Source organism: Oncorhynchus gorbuscha, linkage group LG02, assembly GCF_021184085.1.
Source record: "Oncorhynchus gorbuscha isolate QuinsamMale2020 ecotype Even-year linkage group LG02, OgorEven_v1.0, whole genome shotgun sequence".
Classification (NCBI taxonomy): domain Eukaryota; kingdom Metazoa; phylum Chordata; class Actinopteri; order Salmoniformes; family Salmonidae; genus Oncorhynchus; species Oncorhynchus gorbuscha.
In genome coordinates, this window is record NC_060174.1 from 4,148,773 (window position 1) to 4,174,339 (window position 25,567).

Consider the following 25,567-nt stretch of genomic DNA (forward strand, 5'->3'; position numbering starts at 1 on the left):
CAGATGACGCAATCTCAATCGCACTCCACACTGCCCTTTCCCACAGGAACACCTACGTGTTCAGATCTATTCAGTATTCGGTGCATCTGACAACATACACAGACCAAGTCTTTGACTACCTGAGTCCTCCCTCCTCCCTCCTCCCTCCCTCCTCTCTCTCCTCCCTCCTCCCTCCTCCCTCCTCTCTCCTCCCTCCTCCCTCCTCTCTCCTCCCTCTCCCTCCTCTCTCCTCCCTCCTCCCTCCCTCTCTCTCTCCTCCCTCCCTCTCTCCTCCCTCCTCCCCCTCCCCCTCCTCCCTCCTCCCTCCCTCTCTCCTCCCTCCTCTCTCCTCTCTCCTCCCTCCTCCCTCCCTCTCCTCCCTCCTCCCTCCTCCCTCCCTCCTCCTCCCTCCTCCCTCCTCCCTCCTCCCTCCTCCCTCCTCCCTCCCTCCCTCCTCCCTCCCTCCTCCCTCCCTCCTACCTCCCTCCCTCCCTCCCTCCTCCCCCTCCTCCCTCCTCCCCCCTCCTCCCTCCCCCCCTCCCTCCCTCCCTCCCTCTCTCCCCCCTCCCTCCTCCCTCCTCCCTCCTCCCTCCTACCCCCTCCCTCCTCCCTCCTCCCTCCTTGTCATATTTCATATCATGGTCATTTCATCAAACAATTCCTTTGCACCTGCAGCAAGTAATCACAGATGTGTGTGAGATATTTTCCTATTTAATATCGTGATCTGTGAAAGTGAGGATGATTTAAAACTCACATCAGTGCCAATCAGCAACACCAGGGACCGACAACTTGAAGGTCAGATGTGTTTTACCAATTACTGGCATCATTAAGGGGTTTCTCCAATGTCCGGACATTCCAAGAGAGAGAACATCAGGAGTGTCTGTGAGTGTCTAGTTTCTCTGTTTAGACTGTACGGGAGGTGAATCATTACTGAATCATTACTGTCTGACAGGGTAGGGAGGTGAATCATTACTGTCTGACAGGGTAGGGAGGTGAATCATTACTGTCTGACAGGGTAGGGAGGTGAATCATTACAGTCTGACAGGGTAGGGAGGTGAATCATTACTGAATCATTGCTGTCTGACAGGGTAGGGAGGTGAGTCATTAATGAATCATTACTGTCTGACAGGGTAGGGAGGTGAATTATTACTGAATCATTACTGTCTGACAGGGTAGGGAGGTGAATCATTACTGAATCATTACAGTCTGACAGGGTAGGGAGGTGAATCATTACTGTCTGACAGGGTAGGGAGGTGAATCATTACTGAATCATTACTGTCTGACAGGGTAGGGAGGTGAATCATTACTGAATCATTACTGTCTGACAGGGTAGGGAGGTGAATCATTACTGAATCATTACAGTCTGACAGGGTAGGGAGGTGAATCATTACTGTCTGACAGGGTAGACTCCCCCCAGTGTTTACTGACTCCCCCCGGTGTTTACTGACTACCCCCGGTGTTTACTGACTCCCCCCAGTGTTTACTGACTACCCCCAGTGTTTACTGACTACCCCCAGTGTTTACTGACTCCCCCCAGTGTTTACTGACTACCCCGGTGTTTACTGACTCCCCCAGTGTTTACTGACTACCCCGGTGTTTACTGACTACCCCAGTGTTTACTGACTCCCCCGTGTGTTTACTGACTACCCCCGGTGTTTACTGACTACCCCCAGTGTTTACTGACTACCCCCAGTGTTTACTGACTACCCCCGTGTGTTTACTGACTACCCCAGTGTTTACTGTGTTTACTGACTCCCCCGGTGTTTAGTGTACCCCCGGTGTTTACTGACTACCCCCGGTGTTTACAGTGTTTACTGACTACCCCGGTGTTTACTGACTACCCCCAGTGTTTACTGACTACCCCGGTGTTTACTGACTACCCCCAGTGTTTTTCCCCAGTGTTTACTACCCCCAGTGTTTACTGACTACCCCCAGTGTTTACTGACTACCCCAGTGTTTACTGACTACCCCCAGTGTTTACTGACTACCCCAGTGTTTACTGACTACCCCCGGTGTTTACTGACTACCCCGGTGTTTACTGACTACCCCCAGTGTTTACTGACTACCCCCGGTGTTTACTGAATACCGACTACCCCCGGTGTTTACTGACTACCCCCAGTGTTTACTGACTACCCCCAGTGTTTTTACGGTGTTTACTGAATACCCCCAGTGTTTTACCCCCAGTGTTTACTGACCCCCAGTGTTTACTGACTATCCCCAGTGTTTACTGACTACCCCCAGTGTTTACTGACTACCCCCAGTGTTTACTGACCCCCAGTGTTTACTGACTACCCCCAGTGTTTACTGACTACCCCCAGTGTTTACTGACTCCCCCCAGTGTTTACTGACTTCTCACCTCTTATATTTCCATGGTTATCTCTGTTATTCTGTGTATCTCTCTCTCTCTCTCTCTCTCTCTCTCTCTCTCTCTCTCTCTCTCTCTCTCTCTCTCTCTCTCTCTCTCTCTCTCTCTCTCTCAGGTCTCTCTTACAGTTGGAACATGCTCAGGCGTGACGAGGCACCAGGTCACTCTGAAGTAGAGACAGACTGACAGTGTCGCAACTAACTTGTGTTTTGATTGGATCCCCAAAGACCCAAAAGACCTTTTCAAAAGAGAGAGAAGAGAGAGACATTGGACACGGACCGCTGCACCAGACGTAACCATGGAAATCGGGCCAGTAAAAGGAAGTAATGTAGTCTAGGAGCAGCGCTTTGAAACATGTGTCTCAAATGGCTCACTATTCCCTTCATAGTGCACTACTGTTGACCAGGCCCCAGGGTGCACATTTAGGCTGCAGCCAGAACTGAATGACTGAATATAACACTTCTTACCTCTTGTCTCCCAAGTCTGTTTTGTTGCCGACTAGCATGATGATGACATCACTTCCTCTCTCTGTTCTGACGTCGTCGATCCATTTGGACGTTTGCTGGAAGGAGTTCACATCTGTTTGAGGAATAGCAGAAGCAACAACAACAAGAAAGTAGTTGGTCAAATATCATCTCGTTTAAAGTTGAGTTTTGACATATAAATGGTTGAGCATAACAAAGTATACAGACATACTGTGCAAACATGAATATACACAAATGGGATTGTGTTTATTGATGTTATAACGTTGTATAAGTGGGTTGGGTACGAGTGGAGAACCGGGTTGAAAATAACACTTTTAGTTGTTTTCCTAATCACTCAGAGGTCGATAGAGCTACAGAGACTTTTATGCAACTAGCTCATCAGAATTAGACGTTCCTGTTTCTCAAACATCACATTTCGATGGTCTTCCAAATGTAGGTTTTAGTTTAGGCATTGACTCTGAAATCTTAAGGTTAGGTTTAAGTTTAGGCATTGACTCTGAAATCTTAAGGTTAGGTTTAAGTTTAGGCATTGACTCTGAAATCGCAAGGTTAGGTTTAAGTTTAGGCATTGATTGAAATCTTAAGGTTAGGTTTAAGTTTAGGCATTGACTCTGAAATTTTAAGGTGAGGTTTAAGTTTAGGCATTGACTCTGAAATCTTAAGGTTAGGTTTAAGTTTAGGCATTGACTCTGAAATTTTAAGGTGAGGTTTAAGTTTAGGCATTGACTCTGAAATCTTAAGGTTAGGTTTAAGTTTAGGTATTGACTCTGAAATCTTAAGGTTAGGTTTAAGTTTAGGTATTGACTCTGAAATCGCAAGGTTAGGTTTAAGTTTAGGCATTGACTCTGAAATCTCAAGGTTAGGTTTAAGTTTAGGCATTGACTCTGAAATCTCAAGGTTAGGTTTAAGTTTAGGTATTGACTCTGAAATCTTAAGGTTAGGTTTAAGTTTAGGTATTGACTCTGAAATCTTAAGGTTAGGTTTAAGTTTAGGTATTGACTCTGAAATTTTAAGGTGAGGTTTAAGTTTAGGTATTGACTCTGAAATTTTAAGGTGAGGTTTAAGTTTAGGCATTGACTCTGAAATTTTAAGGTGAGGTTTAAGTTTAGGTATTGACTCTGAAATCTCAAGGTTAGGCATTAACTCTGAATGGTTAAGATTCGGGATAAGGTTTGGGATAGCCTTAAAACAAAAATGTAACTTTCTATCGCTGGATTTGAACATGCAACCTTTGGCACCCGAGGCAAATGCTTCCCACAATGCTTTGCCTTACACAATATTAATCAGTTTACATTGTGTTACTTTCGTCCCACCCGTTTCTCCTGAACCTTCTTCCAGGCTAACACCAAAGACTAGCTACCATGATACTTGACTAGCTAGCATGACACTTGACTAGCTAGCATGTTACTTGACTAGCTAGCATGACACTTGACTAGCTAGCATGTTACTTGACTAGCTAGCATGACATTTTGTTTCACATATTTTTTATTTAACTAGGCAAGACATCTGACTAGCTAGCATGACACTTGGAACCTGATATTTATAAATTTAGACCGTCCCCTCGCCCATACCCGGGCGCGAACCAGGGATCCTCTGCACACATCAACAAAAGTCACCCACGAAGCATCGTTACCCATTGCTCCACAAAAGCCTTGCAGAGCAAAGGGGAACCACTACTTCAAGGTCTCAGAGCAAGTGACGTCACCGATTGAAACGCTATTTAGCGCGCACCACCGCTAACTAAGCAAGCCGTTTCACATCCGTTACATTTAGACACTAGACAGGTTAACACATGATGTTGGGAACCTGTTATTTAGACATGATGTTGGGAACCTGTTATTTAGACATGATGTTGGGAACCTGATATTTAGACATGATGTTGGGAACCTGTTATTTAGACACTAGACAGGTTAACACATGATGTTGGGAACCTGTTATTTAGACATGATGTTGGGAACCTGTTATTTAGACATGATGTTGGGAACCTGTTATTTAGACATGATGTTGGGAACCTGTTATTTAGACATGATGTTGGGAACCTGTTATTTAGACATGATGTTGGGAACCTGTTATTTAGACACTAGACAGGTTAACACATGATGTTGGGAACCTGTTATTTAGACATGATGTTGGGAACCTGTTATTTAGACATGATGTTGGGAACCTGTTATTTAGACATGATGTTGGGAACCTGTTATTTAGACATGATGTTGGGAACCTGTTATTTAGACATGATGTTGGGAACCTGTTATTTAGACATGATGTTGGGAACCTGTTATTTAGACATGATGTTGGGAACCTGTTATTTAGACATGATGTTGGGAACCTGTTATTTAGACACTAGACAGGTTAACACATGATGTTTGGGACCTTAAACAACTAAACACAACTCTACAACCGAACAGGGTTCATTTTTCTTCCATCACTCAAAACCACTTTTTGTTAACAACTCGGCAAAACATGGTTGGATGGGCTGTTGTTGTTGTTGTTGTTGTTGTTGTTGTTGCAGGGAGCTCGTCCTCTACATTAGGAACATGCTGACTTCGCTATGTCGTTCCAGCTCCTGGCTTATCTGAGAAAATGGCTGTGTTATTTTCGCCCAGCGTTACCTTTGTCCCGGCTCTCCCCTACTCAGATAGTATTTGATACTATCAATACACTTGTTTTGACCTTGCCACACCCATTCAGAAAGCAATTAGGTTTACTGTTCATCTCCCCAGGGTCTTAAAGAAGATGGTGTGTGTGTTTATCTCTCTCTCTCTGTGTGTGTGTGTGTGTGTGTGTGTGTGTGTGTGTGTGTGTGTGTGTGTGTGTGTGTGTGTGTGTGTGTGTGTGTGTGTGTGTGTGTGTGTGTGTGTGTGTGTGTGTGTGTGTGTGTGTGTGTGTGTGTGTGTGTGTGTGTGTGTGAGTGATCCCCACTCACTTGTAATATCATAAACCACCACGGCCACAGTAGAGTCTCGTATGTAGGAGGGAATGAGGCTCCTGAAGCGCTCCTGTCCAGCCGTGTCCCACAGCTGCAACCTCACCTGGGGATCAGAGAGACACACCTGGGGATCAGAGAGACACACCTGGGGATCGTCAGATTATTCATCATGTCCAGAGAGCCTGGGACCACTGTCTCCCTCAGACAGACAGAGAGCCTGGGACCACTGTCTCCCCCCAGAGAGACAGAGAGCCTGGGACCACTGTCTCCCTCAGACAGACAGAGAGCCTGGGACCACTGTCTCCGTCAGACAGACAGAGAGCCTGGGACCACTGTCTCCCTCAGACAGACAGAGAGCCTGGGACCACTGTCTCCGTCAGACAGACAGAGAGCCTGGGACCACTGTCTCCCTCAGACAGACAGAGAGCCTGGGACCACTGTCTCCGTCAGACAGACAGAGAGCCTGGGACCACTGTCTCCCCTCAGACAGACAGGGAGCCTGGGACCACTGTCTCCCCTCAGACAGACAGAGAGCCTGGGACCACTGTCTCCCTCAGACAGACAGAGAGCCTGGGACCACTGTCTCCCTCAGACAGACAGAGAGCCTGGGACCACTGTCTCCCTCAGACAGACAGAGAGCCTGGGACCACTGTCTCCCTCAGACAGACAGGGAGCCTGGGACCACTGTCTCCCCTCAGACATATACATTACTACACTACACACACACACGCACGCACGCACACGCACGCACACACACACACACACACACACACACACACACACACACACACACACACACACACACACACACACACACACACACTGTAATTCAGGACTAGGGCTGTCGTGGTCATGACATTTTGTCAGCTGGTAACTGTCATGCAAATAGCAGCCGGGCTCACGGTAATTCACCGTTAATGAACAGAAACACGTTTATCATCTCCTGTCTTCAATAATCTACTGACCTTTTGGAACATCTACATTTTTTAAAAGTCTAATAAATCCATGTAATATAGTCCACTACCTTCACAATAAATACATTATTTATTTTAGACTGGATCTAAAGGAACATTATGATATAAAGAAAACATATTTTCAAAAGAACAGACTATCATATTCATGGCTGTGAGCTAATTCATTTAGCAGATAAGATTTGCTTATAATTCCTGTAGCATTATTTATAATTGTATTTTATAATATTTTATATTGAATAATTTAATAGAATGGTGTTGGTCCATATTTACTGCTCATGACCAATTCTGCTAATTATTTTTTAATTAATTAATTATTATTATTTATTATTCATGTTTTTGCTCTGATCTTAACAGTTTGTTTTTTTTACATCATATTTCCGCCATCGATCCTTTAACTGAAAGCAGCTTCCGGACATCAGAACAGCGATCACAAACCTACATTTGGATGAAGATTTCTACTTCAATGAGTCGACAGCTGTGGATGAACTGCTCGAATAGTGAATGATAGAATAGTGAATGATAGAATAGAGAATGATAGAATAGTGAATGATAGAATAGTGAATGATAGAATAGTGAATGATAGAATAGAGAATGATAGAATAGAGAATGATAGAATAGTGAATGATAGAATAGTGAATGATAGAATAGAGAATGATAGAATAGAGAATGATAGAATAGTGAATGATAGAATAGAGAATGATAGAATAGAGAATGATAGAATAGAGAATGATAGAATAGTGAATGATAGAAAAGGGAATGATAGAATAGTGAATGATAGAATAGTGAATGATAGAATAGGGAATGATAGAATAGAGAATGATAGAATAGAGAATGATAGAATAGTGAATGATAGAATAGTGAATGATAGAATAGTGAATGATAGAATAGAGAATGATAGAATAGAGAATGATAGAATAGTGAATGATAGAAAAGGGAATGATAGAATAGTGAATGATAGAATAGTGAATGATAGAATAGGGAATGATAGAATAGAGAATGATAGAATAGAGAATGATAGAATAGTGAATGATAGAATAGTGAATGATAGAATAGTGAATGATAGAATAGTGAATGATAGAATAGTGAATGATAGAATAGTGAATGATAGAATAGTGAATGATAGAATAGTGAATGATAGAATAGTGAATGATTGAATGATAGAATAGGGAATCTCTGAATGATAGAATAGTGAATGATTGAATGATAGACTAGTGAATGATAGAATAGTGAATGATTGAATGATAGAATAGGGAATCTCTGAATGATAGAATAGTGAATGATTGAATGATAGAATAGGGAATCTCTGAATGATAGAATAGTGAATGATATAATAGTGAATGATTGAATGATAGACTAGTGAATGATTGAATGATAGCATAGTGAATGATAGAATAGTGAATGATAGAATGATAGAATAGTGAATGATAGAATAGTGAATGATTGAATGATAGAATAGTGAATGATAGAATAGTGAATGATTGAATGTGAAATGATAGAATAGTGAATGATTGAATGATAGAATAGTGAATGATAGAATAGTGAATGATTGAATGAATAGTGAATGATAGAATAGTGAATGATTGAATGATAGAATAGTGAATGATAGAATAGTGAATGATTGAATGATAGAATAGTGAATGATAGAATAGTGAATGATTGAATGATAGAATAGTGAATGATAGAATAGTGAATGATTGAATGATAGACTAGTGAATGATAGAATAGTGAATGATTGAATGATAGAATAGTGAATGATAGAATAGTGAATGATAGAATGATAGAATAGTGAATGATAGAATAGTGAATGATTGAATAGTGAATGATAGAATAGAGAATGATAGAATAGAGAATGATAGAATAGAGAATGATAGAATAGTGAATGATAGAAAAGGGAATGATAGAATAGTGAATGATAGAATAGTGAATGATAGAATAGGGAATGATAGAATAGAGAATGATAGAATAGAGAATGATAGAATAGTGAATGATAGAATAGTGAATGATAGAATAGTGAATGATAGAATAGAGAATGATAGAATAGAGAATGATAGAATAGTGAATGATAGAAAAGGGAATGATAGAATAGTGAATGATAGAATAGTGAATGATAGAATAGGGAATGATAGAATAGAGAATGATAGAATAGTGAATGATAGAATAGTGAATGATAGAATAGTGAATGATAGAATAGTGAATGATTGAATGATAGAATAGGGAATCTCTGAATGATAGAATAGTGAATGATAGAATAGTGAATGATTGAATGATAGCATAGGGAATCTCTGAATGATAGAATAGTGAATGATATAATAGTGAATGATTGAATGATAGAATAGTGAATGATAGAATAGTGAATGATAGAATGATAGAATAGTGAATGATAGAATAGTGAATGATTGAATGATAGAATAGTGAATGATTGAATGATAGAATAGTGAATGATAGAATAGTGAATGATAGAATGATAGAATAGTGAATGATAGAATAGTGAATGATTGAATGATAGAATAGTGAATGATAGAATAGTGAATGATTGAATGATAGAATAGTGAATGATAGAATAGTGAATGATTGAATGATAGAATAGTGAATGATAGAATAGTGAATGATTGAATGATAGACTAGTGAATGATAGAATAGTGAATGATTGAATGATAGAATAGTGAATGATAGAATAGTGAATGATAGAATGATAGAATAGTGAATGATAGAATAGTGAATGATTGAATAGTGAATGATATAATAGTGAATGATTGAATGATAGAATAGTGAATGATAGAATAGTGAATGATAGAATGATAGAATAGTGAATGATAGAATAGTGAATGATTGAATGATAGAATAGTGAATGATAGAATAGTGAATGATAGAATGATAGAATAGTGAATGATAGACTAGTGAATGATAGAATAGTGAATGATTGAATGATAGAATAGTGAATGATAGAATAGTGAATGATTGAATGATAGAATAGTGAATGATAGAATAGTGAATGATTGAATGATAGAATAGTGAATGATAGAATAGTGAATGATAGAATAGTGAATGATTGAATGATAGAATAGTGAATGATAGAATAGTGAATGATTGAATGATAGAATAGTGAATGATAGAATAGTGAATGATTGAATGATAGAATAGTGAATGATAGAATAGAGAATGATTGAATGATAGAATAGTGAGTGATAGAATAGTGAATGATAGAATAGTGAATGATAGAATGATAGAATAGTGAATGATAGAATAGTGAATGATTGAATAGTGAATGATAGAATAGTGAATGATAGAATGATAGAATAGTGAATGATAGAATGATAGAATAGTGAATGATGAATAGTGAATGATTGAATAGTGAATGATAGAATGATAGAATAGTGAATGATAGAAATGAATGATTGAATAGTGAATGATATAATAGTGAATGATTGAATGATAGAATAGTGAATGATAGAATAGTGAATGATAGAATGATAGAATAGTGAATGATAGAATAGTGAATGATTGAATGATAGATAGTGAATGATAGAATAGTGAATGATAGAATAGTGAATGATTGAATGATAGATTGATAGAAATGAATGATTGAATAGTGAATGATAGAATAGTGAATGATTGAATGATAGAATAGTGAATGATAGAATAGTGAATGATAGAATAGTGAATGATAGAATAGTGAATGATTGAATGATAGAATAGTGAATGATAGAATAGTGAATGATTGAATAGTGAATGATTGAATGATAGAATAGTGAATGATTGAATAGTGAATGATTGAATGATAGAATAGTGAATGATATAATAGTGAATGATTGAATGATAGAATAGTGAATGATTGAATAGTGAATGATTGAATGATAGAATAGTGAATGATAGAATAGGGAATCTCTGAATGATAGAATAGTGAATGATTGAATAGTGAATGATTGAATGATAGAATAGTGAATGATAGAATAGTGAATGATTGAATGATAGAATAGTGAATGATAGAATAGTGAATGATAGAATAGTGAATGATTGAATGATAGAATAGTGAATGATAGAATAGGGAATCTCTGAATGATAGAATAGTGAATGATAGAATAGTGAATGATAGAATAGTGAATGATTGAATGATAGACTAGTGAATGATAGAATAGTGAATGATTGAATGATAGAATAGTGAATGATAGAATAGTGAATGATTGAATGATAGAATAGTGAATGATAGAATAGTGAATGATAGAATAGTGAATGATAGAATAGGGAATCTCTGAATGATAGAATAGTGAATGATTGAATGATAGAATAGTGAATGATTGAATGATAGAATAGTGAATGATTGAATGATAGAATAGTGAATGATAGAATAGTGAATGATTGAATGATAGAATAGTGAATGATAGACTAGTGAATGATTGAATGATAGAATAGTGAATGATAGAATAGTGAATGATAGAATAGTGAATGATTGAATGATAGAATAGTGAATGATTGAATGATAGAATAGTGAATGATAGAATAGTGAATGATTGAATGATAGACTAGTGAATGATAGAATAGTGAATGATTGAATGATAGACTAGTGAATGATAGAATAGTGAATGATTGAATGATAGAATAGTGAATGATTGAATAGTGAATGATAGAATAGTGAATGATTGAATGATAGACTAGTGAATGATAGACTAGTGAATGATAGAATAGTGAATGATAGAATAGTGAATGATAGAATAGTGAATGATTGAATGATAGAATAGTGAATGATAGAATAGGGAATGATAGAATAGTGAATGATAGAATAGTGAATGATAGAATAGTGAATGATAGAATAGGGAATGATAGAATAGTGAATGGCTGCAATCGAATAGTGAATGATAGAATAGTGAATGATAGAATAGTGAATGATTGAATGATAGACTAGTGAATGATAGAATAGTGAATGATAGAATAGTGAATGATATAATAGTGAATGATAGAATAGTGAATGATAGAATAGAGAATGATAGAATAGTGAATGATAGAATAGTGAATGATAGAATAGTGAATGATAGAATAGTGAATGATAGAATAGTGAATGATAGAATAGTGAATGATAGAATAGTGAATGATAGAATAGTGAATGGCTGCAATCGAATAGGGAATGATAGAATAGTGAATGGCTGCAATCGAATAGGGAATGATAGAATAGTGAATGATAGAATAGTGAATGATTGAATAGTGAATGATAGAATAGTGAATGATAGAATAGTGAATGGCTGCAATCGAATAGGGAATGATAGAATAGTGAATGGCTGCAATCGAATAGGGAATGATAGAATAGTGAATGATAGAATAGTGAATGATTGAATAGTGAATGATAGAATAGGGAATGATTGAATAGTGAATGATAGAATAGTGAATGATAGAATAGTGAATGATAGAATAGTGAATGATAGAATAGTGAATGATAGAATAGTGAATGATAGAATAGTGAATGATAGAATAGTGAATGATAGAATAGTGAATGATAGAATGATAGAATAGTGAATGATAGAATAGTGAATGATTGAATGATAGAATAGTGAATGATTGAATGATAGAATAGTGAATGATAGAATAGTGAATGATAGAATGATAGAATAGTGAATGATAGAATAGTGAATGATTGAATGATAGAATAGTGAATGATAGAATAGTGAACGATTGAATGATAGAATAGTGAATGATAGAATAGTGAATGATTGAATGATAGAATAGTGAATGATAGAATAGTGAATGATTGAATGATAGACTAGTGAATGATAGAATAGTGAATGATTGAATGATAGAATAGTGAATGATAGAATAGTGAATGATAGAATGATAGAATAGTGAATGATAGAATAGTGAATGATTGAATAGTGAATGATATAATAGTGAATGATTGAATGATAGAATAGTGAATGATAGAATAGTGAATGATAGAATGATAGAATAGTGAATGATAGAATAGTAGGTTGAATGATTGAATGATAGAATAGTGAATGATAGAATAGTGAATGATAGAATGATAGAATAGTGAATGATAGACTAGTGAATGATAGAATAGTGAATGATTGAATGATAGAATAGTGAATGATAGAATAGTGAATGATTGAATGATAGAATTGAATGATAGAATAGTGAATGATTGAATGATAGAATAGTGAATGATAGAATAGTGAATGATAGAATAGTGAATGATTGAATGATAGAATAGTGAATGATAGAATAGTGAATGATTGAATGATAGAATAGTGAATGATAGAATAGTGAATGATTGAATGATAGAATAGTGAATGATAGAATAGAGAATGATTGAATGATAGAATAGTGAGTGATAGAATAGTGAATGATAGAATAGTGAATGATAGAATGATAGAATAGTGAATGATAGAATAGTGAATGATTGAATAGTGAATGATAGAATAGTGAATGATAGAATGATAGAATAGTGAATGATAGAATGATAGAATAGTGAATGATAGAATAGTGAATGATTGAATAGTGAATGATAGAATGATAGAATAGTGAATGATAGAATAGTGAATGATTGAATAGTGAATGATATAATAGTGAATGATTGAATGATAGAATAGTGAATGATAGAATAGTGAATGATAGAATGATAGAATAGTGAATGATAGAATAGTGAATGATTGAATGATAGACTAGTGAATGATAGACTAGTGAATGATAGAATAGTGAATGATTGAATGATAGAATAGTGAGTGATAGAATAGTGAATGATTGAATAGTGAATGATAGAATAGTGAATGATTGAATGATAGAATAGTGAATGATAGAATAGTGAATGATAGAATAGTGAATGATAGAATAGTGAATGATTGAATGATAGAATAGTGAATGATAGAATAGTGAATGATTGAATAGTGAATGATTGAATGATAGAATAGTGAATGATTGAATAGTGAATGATTGAATGATAGAATAGTGAATGATATAATAGTGAATGATTGAATGATAGAATAGTGAATGATTGAATAGTGAATGATAGAATGATAGAATAGTGAATGATAGAATAGTGAATGATAGAATAGTGAATGATTGAATAGTGAATGATTGAATGATAGAATAGTGAATGATAGAATAGTGAATGATTGAATGATAGAATAGTGAATGATAGAATAGTGAATGATAGAATAGTGAATGATTGAATGATAGAATAGTGAATGATAGAATAGGGTGAATGATAGAATAGTGAATGATAGAATAGTGAATGATAGAAGAATATTGAATGATAGAATAGTGAATGATAGAATAGTGAATGATTGAATGATAGAATAGTGAATGATAGAATAGTGAATGATTGAATGATAGAATAGTGAATGATAGAATAGTGAATGATAGAATAGTGAATGATAGAATAGTGAATGATAGTGAATGATTGAATGATAGAATAGTGAATGATTGAATGATAGAATAGTGAATGATTGAATGATAGAATAGTGAATGATGAATAGTGAAATTGAATGATAGAATAGTGAATGATAGATAGTGAATGATTGAATGATAGAATAGTGAATGATAGAATAGTGAATGATAGAATAGTGAATGATTGAATGATAGAATAGTGAATGATTGAATGATAGAATAGTGAATGATAGAATAGTGAATGATTGAATGATAGACTAGTGAATGATAGAATAGTGAATGATTGAATGATAGACTAGTGAATGATAGAATAGTGAATGATTGAATGATAGAATAGTGAATGATTGAATAGTGAATGATAGAATAGTGAATGATTGAATGATAGACTAGTGAATGATAGACTAGTGAATGATAGAATAGTGAATGATAGAATAGTGAATGATAGAATAGTGAATGATTGAATGATAGAATAGTGAATGATAGAATAGGGAATGATAGAATAGTGAATGATAGAATAGTGAATGATAGAATAGTGAATGATAGAATAGGGAATGATAGAATAGTGAATGGCTGCAATCGAATAGTGAATGATAGAATAGTGAATGATAGAATAGTGAATGATTGAATGATAGACTAGTGAATGATAGAATAGTGAATGATAGAATAGTGAATGATATAATAGTGAATGATAGAATAGTGAATGATAGAATAGAGAATGATAGAATAGTGAATGATAGAATAGTGAATGATAGAATAGTGAATGATAGAATAGTGAATGATAGAATAGTGAATGATAGAATAGTGAATGATAGATGAATGATAGAATAGTGAATGGCTGCAATCGAATAGGGAATGATAGAATAGTGAATGGCTGCAATCGAATAGGGAATGATAGAATAGTGAATGATAGAATAGTGAATGATTGAATAGTGAATGATAGAATAGTGAATGATAGAATAGTGAATGGCTGCAATCGAATAGGGAATGATAGAATAGTGAATGGCTGCAATCGAATAGGGAATGATAGAATAGTGAATGATAGAATAGTGAATGATTGAATAGTGAATGATAGAATAGGGAATGATTGAATAGTGAATGATAGAATAGTGAATGATAGAATAGTGAATGATAGAATAGTGAATGATAGAATAGTGAATGATAGAATAGTGAATGATAGAATAGTGAATGATAGAATAGTGAATGATAGCACTGAGACGGCACTTGTGAAGGTGGTAAATGACATTTTGATGGCATCGGACCGAGGCTCTGCATCTGTCCTCGTGCTCCTAGACCTTAGTGCTGCTTTTGATACCATCGATCACCACATTCTTTTGGAGAGATTGGAAACCCAAATTGGTCTACACGGACATGTTCTGGCCTGGTTTAGATCTTATCTGTCGGAAAGATATCAGTTTGTGAATGGTTTGTCCTCTGACAAATCAACTGTAAATTTCGGTGTTCCTCAAGGTTCCGTTTTAGGACCATTATTGTTTTCACTATACATTTTACCTCTTGGGGATGTTATTCGAAAACATAATGTTAACTTTCACTGCTATGCGGATGACACACAGCTGTACATTTCAATGAAACATGGTGAAGCCCCAAAATTACCCTCGCTAGAAGCATGTGTTTCAGACATAAGGAAGTGGATGGCTGCAAACTTTCTACTATTTAATTCGGACAAAACAGAGATGCTTATTCTAGGTCCCAAGAAATAAAGAGATCTTCTGTTGGATCTGACAAACAATCTTGATCATTGTACAGTCATCTCAAATAAAACTGTGAAGGACCTCGGCGTTACTCTGGACCCTGATCTCTCTTTTGAAGAACATATCAAGACCATTTTGAGGACAGCTTTTTTCCATCTACGTAATATTGCAAAAATCAGAAACTTTCTGTCCAAAAATGATGCAGAAAAATGAATCCATGCTTTTGTCACTTCTAGGTTAGACTACTGCAATGCTCTACTTTCCGGCTACCCGGATAAAGCACTAAATAAACTTCAGTTAGTGCTAAATACGGCTGCTAGAATCCTGACTAGAACCAAAAAATTTGATCATATTACTCCAGTGCTAGCCTCTCTACACTGGCTTCCTGTCAAAGCAAGGGCTGATTTTAAGGTTTTACTGCTAACCTTCAAAGCATTACATGGGCTTGCTCCTACCTATCTCTCTGATTTGGTCCTGCCGTACATACCTACACGTACGCTACGGTCACAAGACGCAGGCCTCCTAATTGTCCATAGAATTTCTAAGCAAACAGCTGGAGGCAGGGCTTTCTCCTATAGAGTTCCATTTTTATGGAACGGTCTGCCTACCCATATCAGAGACGCAAACTTGGTCTCAACCTTTAAGTCTTTACTGAAGACTCATCTCTTCAGTGGGTCATATGATTGAGTGTAGTCTGGCCCAGGAGTGGGAAGGTGAACGGAAAGGCTCTGGAGCAACGAACCGCCCTTGCTGTCTCTGCCTGGCCGGTTCCCCTCCCTCTCCACTGGGATTCTCTGCCTCTAACCCTATTACAGTGGCTGAGTCACTGGCTTACTGGGGCTCTCTCATGCCGTTCCTGCAGGGGGTGCGTCACCTGAGTGGGTTGATTCACCGTTGTGGTCATCCTGTCTGGGTTGTCCCCCCCCTTGGGCTGTGCCGTGGCGGAGATCTTTGTGGGCTATACTCAGCCTTGTCTCAGGATGGTAAGTTGGTGGTTGAAGATATCCCTCTAGTGGCATGGGGGCTGTGCTTTGGCAAAGTGGGTGGGGTTATATCCTTCCTGTTTGGCCCTGTCTGGGGGATGTCCTCGGATGGGGCCACAGTGTCTCCTGTCCCCTCCTGTCTCAGCCTCCAGTATTTATGCTGCAGTAGTTTGTGTCGGGGGGCTAGGGTCAGTTTGTTATATCTGGAGTACTTCTCCTGTCCTATTCGGTGTCCTGTGTGAATCTAAGTGTGCGTTCTCTAATTCTCTCCTTCTTTCTTTCTCTCTCTCGGAGGACCTGAGCCCTAGGACCATGCCCCAGGACTACCTGACATGATGACTCCTTGCTGTCCCCAGTCCACCTGGCCATGCTGCTGCTCCAGTTTCAACTGACCTGAGCGCTAGGACCATGCCCCAGGACTACCTGACATGATGACTCCTTGCTGTCCCCAGTCCACCTGGCCATGCTGCTGCTCCAGTTTCAACTGTTCTGCCTTACTATTATTCAACCATGCTGGTCATTTATGAACATTTGAACATCTTGGCCATGTTCTGTTATAATCTCCACCCGGCACAGCCAGAAGAGGACGGGCCACCCCACATATGCTCTCTCTAATTCTCTCTTTCTTTCTCTCTCTCGGAGGACCTGAGCCCTAGGACCGTGCCCCAGGACTACCTGACATGATGACTCCTTGCTGTCCCCGGTCCACCTGACTGTGCTGCTGCTCCAGTTTCAACTGTTCTGCCTTGTTATTATTCGACCATGCTGGTCATTTATGAACATTTGAACATCTTGGCCATGTTCTGTTATCTCCACCCGGCACAGCCAGAAGAGGACTGGCCACCCCACATAGCCTGGTTCCTCTCTAGGTTTCTTCCTAGGTTTTGGCCTTTCTAGGGAGTTTTTCCTAGCCACCGTGCTTCTACACCTACATTGCTTGCTGTTTGGGGTTTTAGGCTGGGTTTCTGTACAGCACTTTGAGATATCATCTGATGTATGAAGGGCTATATAAATAAATGTGTTTTGATTTGATTTGAATGATAGAATAGTGAATGATAGAATAGTGAATGATAGAATAGTGAATGATAGAATAGTGAATGATAGAATAGTGAATGATTGAATGATAGACTAGTGAATGATAGAATAGTGAATGATAGACTAGTGAATGATAGAATAGTGAATGATAGAATAGTGAATGATAGAATAGTGAATGATAGAATAGTGAATGATAGAATAGTGAATGATTGAATGATAGAATAATGAATGATAGAATAGTGAATGATTGAATGATAGAATAGTGAATGATAGAATAGTGAATGATAGAATAGTGAATGATAGAATAGTGAATGATAGAATAGTGAATGATAGAATAGTGAATGATAGAATAGTGAATGATAGAATAGTGAATGATTGAATAGTGAATGATAGAATAGTGAATGATAGAATAGTGAATGATAGAATAGTGAATGATAGAATAGTGAATGATAGAATAGTGAATGATAGAATAGTGAATGATAGAATAGTGAATGATAGAATAGTGAATGATAGAATAGTGAATGATTGAATGATAGAATAGTGAATGATATAATAGTGAATGATTGAATAGTGAATGATTGAATGATAGAATAGTGAATGATTGAATGATAGAATAGTGAATGAAGGATGCACTTCCCCGGTTACGTATTTCATATGACAAGCTACACCAGTTATGAAGCCGATTAGTGTTCTTCATTTGAAGAATTATCTGTTTTCACACGCGATTGTGCAATGACTGGGCTTATAAGGACACATTTTTCACTAGGCTTTTGTCGGCTACGGACTGACCAACCCTGTTCCAGGGGTCCTAGGACTACAGGCTGTGCTTAGAGTTATTTTGACACTTCAGTTGTGACACAAACCATATTAAAACATACAGGCCTTATTTGAAAAAGTCACAAAGAAATGCAAATGATAATATTGTCACCCATCAGACTGTTCTCAATTTAATCTGGTCTTAACATATACTATATATATACTACATACTAAATATATACTAATAATAATAATATATAATATATACTAAATATATACTACTAATAATAATATATACAATATACTAAATATATACTAATAATAATAATATATAATATATACTAAATATATACTAATAATAATAATATATAATATATACTAAATATATACTAATAATAATAATTATATATACTATATATATACTAATAATAATAATATATACAAAATATATACTAAATAATAATAATATATACTAAATAATAATAATATATAGTAAATATATACTTATAATAATAATATATACTAAATATATACTAAATAATAATAATATATACTAAATATATACTAATAATAATAACATATAATATATACTATATAATATGTGTAAAATTGGTTTGATTTAGAACAGGCCTGTTTTTATGCACCTGTCAGTACAGGGGCAGGAGGAAATATACAGGCCATGAATAGCGAATCGAGGATGCTTTTCTCCCGGGTTCATGTTCATGCCAGCCAGGTAGGTTGTAAAGCGAAGTAATGTGCTTAATGTTAGGAAAGTTGACAAGTAAATATAGTAGGCCTAGCCTATGAAAAGCTGATGGGATCCTCCTCTTTTTATTAGAGGCCATCAAAACTCTGTTTTCTCACACAGTTGCAGAGCCTATAGAAATGTTGTGCAACATTGGCTTATATGAACACATATTTCACTTATTTCATTCCCATGCATCAACCAGCTATGAGGAGCTGGCTCTCGCTGACTCTCGCTGGCTCTCGCTGGCTCTCGCTGGCCACAGGTGACCCTATTCCGCTCAAACTCTGAATGCCGGGGCTCTCAGGAGGTGTTTGGTTTGATTTTCCATTGCATTTGCATTGATTTCAGAGGGACCATAGAGCCCTGAGTACCAGGCCATTAGTGACTGGCAGCCTGCAAGTTTGGTATGACCATCAGCGGCATGACTCAACGGTCAAGTGAAATTTGACCACATCATGACCCGTGACATGCAGTGTCGTCACCATAGCAACCTTACTCAGGACCAATGACCCTGTATATATTAAGGGGTCAGAGACCCATGGGGCCTGTATATATTAAGGGGTCAGAGCCCTGTGGAGCCTGTATATATTAAGGGGTCAGAGCCCTGTGGGGCATGTATATATTAAGGGGTCAGAGCCCTGTTTGGGCATGTATATATTAAGGGGTCAGAGCCCTGTGGGGCATGTATATATTAAGGGGTCAGAGCCCTGTGGGGCATGTATATATTAAGGGGTCAGAGCCCTGTGGGGCATGTATATATTAAGGGGTCAGAGCCCTGTGGGGCATGTATATATTAAGGGGTCAGAGCCCTGTGGGGCATGTATATATTAAGGGGTCAGAGCCCTATGGGGCCTGTATATATTAAGGGGTCAGAGCCCTATGGAGCCTGTATATATTAAGGGGTCAGAGCCCTGTGGGGCCTGTATATATTAAGGGGTCAGAGCCCTATGGGGCCTGTATATATTAAGGGGTCAGAGCCCTGTGGGGCCTGTATATATTAAGGGGTCAGAGCCCCTGTATATATTAAGGGGGGCATGTATATATTAAGGGGTCAGAGCCCTGTGGGGCATGTATATATTAAGGGGTCAGAGCCCTATGGGGCCTGTATATATTAAGGGGTCAGAGCCCATGTATATATTGGAGCCTGTATATATTAAGGGGTCAGAGCCCTGTGGGGCATGTATATATTAAGGGGTCAGAGCCCTGTATATATTAAGGGGTCATGTATATATTAAGGGGTCAGAGCCCTGTGGGGCATGTATATATTAAGGGGTCAGAACCCTATGGGGCCTGTATATATTAAGGGGTCAGAGCCCTATGGGGCCTGTATATATTAAGGGGTCAGAGCCCTATGGGGCCTGTATATATTAAGGGGTCAGAGCCCTATGGAGCCTGTATATATTAAGGGGTCAGAGCCCTATGGGGCCTGTATATATTAAGGGGTCAGAGCCCTATGGGGCCTGTATATATTAAGGGGTCAGAGCCCTATGGACCATGATCAAAAGAAGTGCACTACAAATGTAATAGGTTGCCGTTAGGAACACAAGCCAGTACATCTGAACCTGAGAGGATGATATTCCACAGAGAGAGAGAAGTGGCCCTGGGGGGCGACACTAGAAGGATAGTAAAAGAGCCTTAGATTGAGCTAACTTACCGTTCGGTCCTCCAAGTACATCGTTTTTGACAGGAAGTCTATTCCAATTGTGGCCTGAAATGAGAAAAAAAAACAAATAGAGACACGTGGATCAACATAATTCAAACAAATGAAGAAAAGCTGAAGATTTGGAGTGGAATCAAATGAACAACATTCAAATATTAAATAATAATAGAAATTATACAAAATATAATTAATTCATAAAGGTACCTACAGTAAAGGCACGAAGACACTCAGGCAATATAATGCATTCATAAGGATACCTACAGTAAAGACATGAAGACACTAAGGCAATATAATGCATTCATAAGGATACCTACAGTAAAGACATGAAGACACTAAGGCAATATAATGCATTCATAAGGATACCTACAGTAAAGTGTTACCATACGCTTTTACAGGTCTCTCCCACTACATACCAGAAGGTATTATCTGATTGGCCATCCTTCCACAGAACACTACATACCAGGAGGTATTATCTGATTGGCCGTTCGCCCACAGAACACTACATACCAGGAGGTATTATCTGATTGGCCGTCCTCCCACAGAACACTACATACCAGGAGGTATTATCTGATTGGCCGTTCGCCCACAGAACACTACATACCAGGAGGTATTATCTGATTGGCCGTCCTCCCACAGAACACTACATACCAGGAGGTATTATCTGATTGGCTGTCCTCCCACAGAACACTACATACCAGGAGGTATTATCTGATTGGCCATCCTCCCACAGAACACTACATACCAGGAGGTATTATCTGATTGGCTGTCCTCCCACAGAACACTACATACCAGGAGGTATTATCTGATTGGCTGTCCGCCCACAGAACACTACATACCAGGAGGTATTATCTGATTGGCCGTCCTCCCACAGAACACTACATACCAGGAGGTATTATCTGATTGGCTGTCCTCCCACAGAACACTACATACCAGGAGGTATTATCTGATTGGCTGTCCTCCCACAGAACACTACATACCAGGAGGTATTATCTGATTGGCTGTCCTCCCACAGAACACTACATACCAGGAGGTATTATCTGATTGGCTGTCCTCCCACAGAACACTACATACCAGGAGGTACCAGACGCTGCTGGTCTGTGGTGTGTAATGAGCAGCAACCAGACGCTGCGGGTCTGTGGTGTGTACTGAGGAGCAACCAGACGCTGCTGGTGTGTAATGAGCAGCAACCAGACGCTGCGGGTCTGTGGTGTGTAATGAGCAGCAACCAGACGCTGCTGGTCTGTGGTGTGTAATGAGCACCAACCAGACGCTGCTGGCCTATGGTGTGTATTTTTTTTTTATTTTTATTTTAATTTCACCTTTATTTAACCAGGTAGGCTAGTTGAGAACAGGTTCTCATTTGCAACTGCGACCTGGCCAAGATAAAGCATAGCAGTGTGAACAGACAACACAGAGTTACACATGGAGTAAACAATTAACAAGTCAATAACACAGAGAAAAAAGGGCAGTCTATATACAATGTGTGCAAAAGGCATGAGGAGGTAGACGAATAATTACAATATTGCAGATTAACACTGGAGTGATAAATGATCAGATGATCATGTACAGGTAGAGATATTGGTGTGCAAAAGAGCAGAAAAGTAAATAAATAAAAACTGTGGGGATGAGGTAGGTGAAAATGGGTGTGCTATTTACCAATAGATTATGTACAGCTGCAGCGATTGGTTAGCTGCTCAGCTAGCTGATGTTTGAAATTGGTGACTTCAGCGATTTTTGCAATTCGATTCAGTCACAGGCAGCAGAGTACTGGAACGAAAGGCGGCCGAATGAGGTGTTGGCTTTAGGGATGATCAATGAGATACACCTGCTGGAGCGCGTGCTACGGATGGGTGTTGCCATCATGACCAGTGAGCTGAGATAAGGCGGAGCTTTGCCTAGCATGGCCTTGTAGATGACCTGGAGCCAGTGGGTCTGGCGACGAATATGTAGCGAGGGCCAGCCGACTAGAGCATACAAGTCGCAGTGGTGGGTAGTATAAGGTGCTTTAGTAACAAAACGAATGGCACTGTGATAAACTGCATCCAGTTTGCTGAGTAGAGTGTTGGAAGCTATTTTGTAGATGACATCGCCGAAGTCGAGGGTCGGTAGGATAGTCAGTTTTACTAGGGTAAGTTTGGCAGCGTGAGTGAAGGAGGCTTTGTTGCGGAATAGAACGCCGATTCTTGATTTGATTTTCGATTGGAGATGTTTGATATGGGTCTGGAAGGAGAGTTTGCAGTCTAGCCAGACACCTAGGTACTTATAGGTGTCCACATATTCAAGGTCGGAACCATCCAGTGTGGTGATGCTAGTCGGGCATGCGGGTGCAGGCAGCGATCGGTTGAAAAGCATGCATTTGGTTTTACTAGCGTTTAAGAGCAGTTGGAGGCCACGGAAGGAGTGTTGTATGGTATTGAAGCTCAATTGGAGGTTAGATAGCACAGTGTCCAATGACGGGCCGAAAGTGTATACAATGGTGTCGTCTGCGTAGAGGTGGATCAAGGAATCGCCCGCAGCAAGAGCAACATCATTGATATATACAGAGAAAAGAGTCAGCCCGAGAATTGAACCCTGTGGCACCCCCATAGAGACTGCCAGAGGACCGGACAACATGCCCTCCGATTTGACACACTGAACTCTGTCTGCAAAGTAATTGTGAACCAGGCAAGGCAGTCATCCGAAAAACCGAGGCTACTGAGTCTGCCGATAAGAATATGGTGATTGACAGTCAAAAGCCTTGGCAAGGTCGATGAAGACGGCTGCACAGTACTGTCTTTTATCGATGGCGGTTATGATGTCGTTTAGTACCTTGAGTGTGGCTGAGGTGCACCCGTGACCGGCTCGGAAACCAGATTGCATAGCGGAGAAGGTACGGTGGGATTCGAGATGGTCAGTGACCTGTTTGTTGACTTGGCTTTCGAAGACCTTAGATAGGCAGGGCAGGATGGATATAGGTCTGTAACAGTTTGGGTCCAGGGTGTCTCCTCCTTTGAAGAGGGGGATGACTGCGGCAGCTTTCCAATCCTTGGGGATCTCAGACGATATGAAAGAGAGGTTGAACAGGCTGGTAATAGGGGTTGCGACAATGGCGGCGGATAGTTTCAGAAATAGAGGGTCCAGATTGTCAAGCCCAGCTGATTTATACGGGTCCAGGTTTTGCAGCTCTTTCAGAACATCTGCCATCTGGATTTGGGTAAAGGAGAACCTGGAGAGGCTTGGGCGAGGAGCTGCGGGGGGGCCGGAGCTGTTGGCCAAGGTAGGAGTAGCCAGGCGGAAGGCATGGCCAGCCGTTGAGAAATGCTTGTTGAAGTTTTCGATAATCATGGATTTGTCGGTGGTGACCGTGTTCCCTAGCCTCAGTGCAGTGGGCAGCTGGGAGGAGGTGCTCTTGTTCTCCATGGACTTCACAGTGTCCCAGAACTTTTTGGAGTTGGAGCTACAGGATGCAAACTTCTGCCTGAAGAAGCTGGCCTTAGGTTTCCTGACTGACTGCGTGTATTGGTTCCTGACTTCCCTGAACAGTTGCATATCGCGGGGACTGTTCGATGCTATTGCAGTCCGCCACAGGATGTTTTTGTGCTGGTCGAGGGCAGTTAGGTCTGGAGTAAACCAAGGGCTGTATCTGTTCTTAGTTCTGCATTTTTTGAACGGAGCATGCTTATCTAAAATGGTGAGGAAGTTACTCTTAAAGAATGACCAGGCATCCTCAACTGACGGGATGAGGTCAATGTCCTTCCAGGATACCCGGGCCAGATCGATTAGAAAGGCCTGCTCACAGAAGTGTTTTAGGGAGCGTTTGACAGTGATGAGGGGTGGTCGTTTGACTGCGGCACCGTAGCGGATACAGGCAATGAGGCAGTGATCAGAGATCCTGGTTGAAGACAGCGGAGGTGTATTTGGAGGGCCAGTTGGTCAGGATGACGTCTATGAGGGTGCCCTTGCTTACAGAGTTAGGGTTGTACCTGGTGGGTTCCTTGATGATTTGTGTGAGATTGAGGGCATCTAGCTTAGATTGTAGGACTGCCGGGGTGTTAAGCATATCCCAGTTTAGGTCACCTAACAGAACAAACTCTGAAGCTAGATGGGGGGCAATCAATTCACAAATGGTGTCCAGGGCACAGCTGGGAGCTGAGGGGGGTCAGTAGCAGGCGGCAACAGTGAGAGACTTATTTCTGGTGAGAGTAATTTTCAGAATTAGTAGTTCGAACTGTTTGGGTATGGAGCTGGAAAGTATGACATTACTTTGCAGGCTATCTCTGCAGTAGACTGCAACTCCTCCCCCTTTAGCAGTTCTATCTTGACGGAAGATGTTATAGTTGGGTATGGAACATTTTTGGTGGCCTTCCTGAGCCAGGATTCAGACACGGCAAGGACATCAGGGTTAGCAGAGTGTGCTAAAGCAGTGAGTAAAACAAACTTAGGGAGGAGGCTTCTGATGTTGCCATGCATGAAACCAAGGCTTTTTTGATCACAGAAGTCAACAAATGAGGGTGCCTGGGGACATGCAGGGCCTGGGTTTACCTCCACATCACCCGCGAAACAGAGAAGGAGTAGTATGAGGGTGCGGCTAAGGGCT

At 39.3% G+C, this 25,567-nt stretch overlaps 1 protein-coding gene across 1 annotated transcript in view; it reads right to left on the reverse strand.

Annotated features, from left to right (window-relative positions):
- Nucleotides 1–25,567, reverse strand: part of LOC123991057 (ras-related protein Rab-6B) — a 217,057-nt gene that overhangs the window by 52,303 nt on the left and 139,187 nt on the right. Inside the window, exons 3-5 of the mRNA XM_046292220.1 lie at nt 20,986–21,039; nt 5,753–5,858; nt 2,812–2,923 (exon numbers count right to left, since the gene is read on the reverse strand). Of these exons, the coding sequence (XP_046148176.1) occupies nt 2,812–2,923; nt 5,753–5,858; nt 20,986–21,039 (272 nt within the window). The remainder of the gene's footprint in view (nt 1–2,811; nt 2,924–5,752; nt 5,859–20,985; nt 21,040–25,567) is intronic.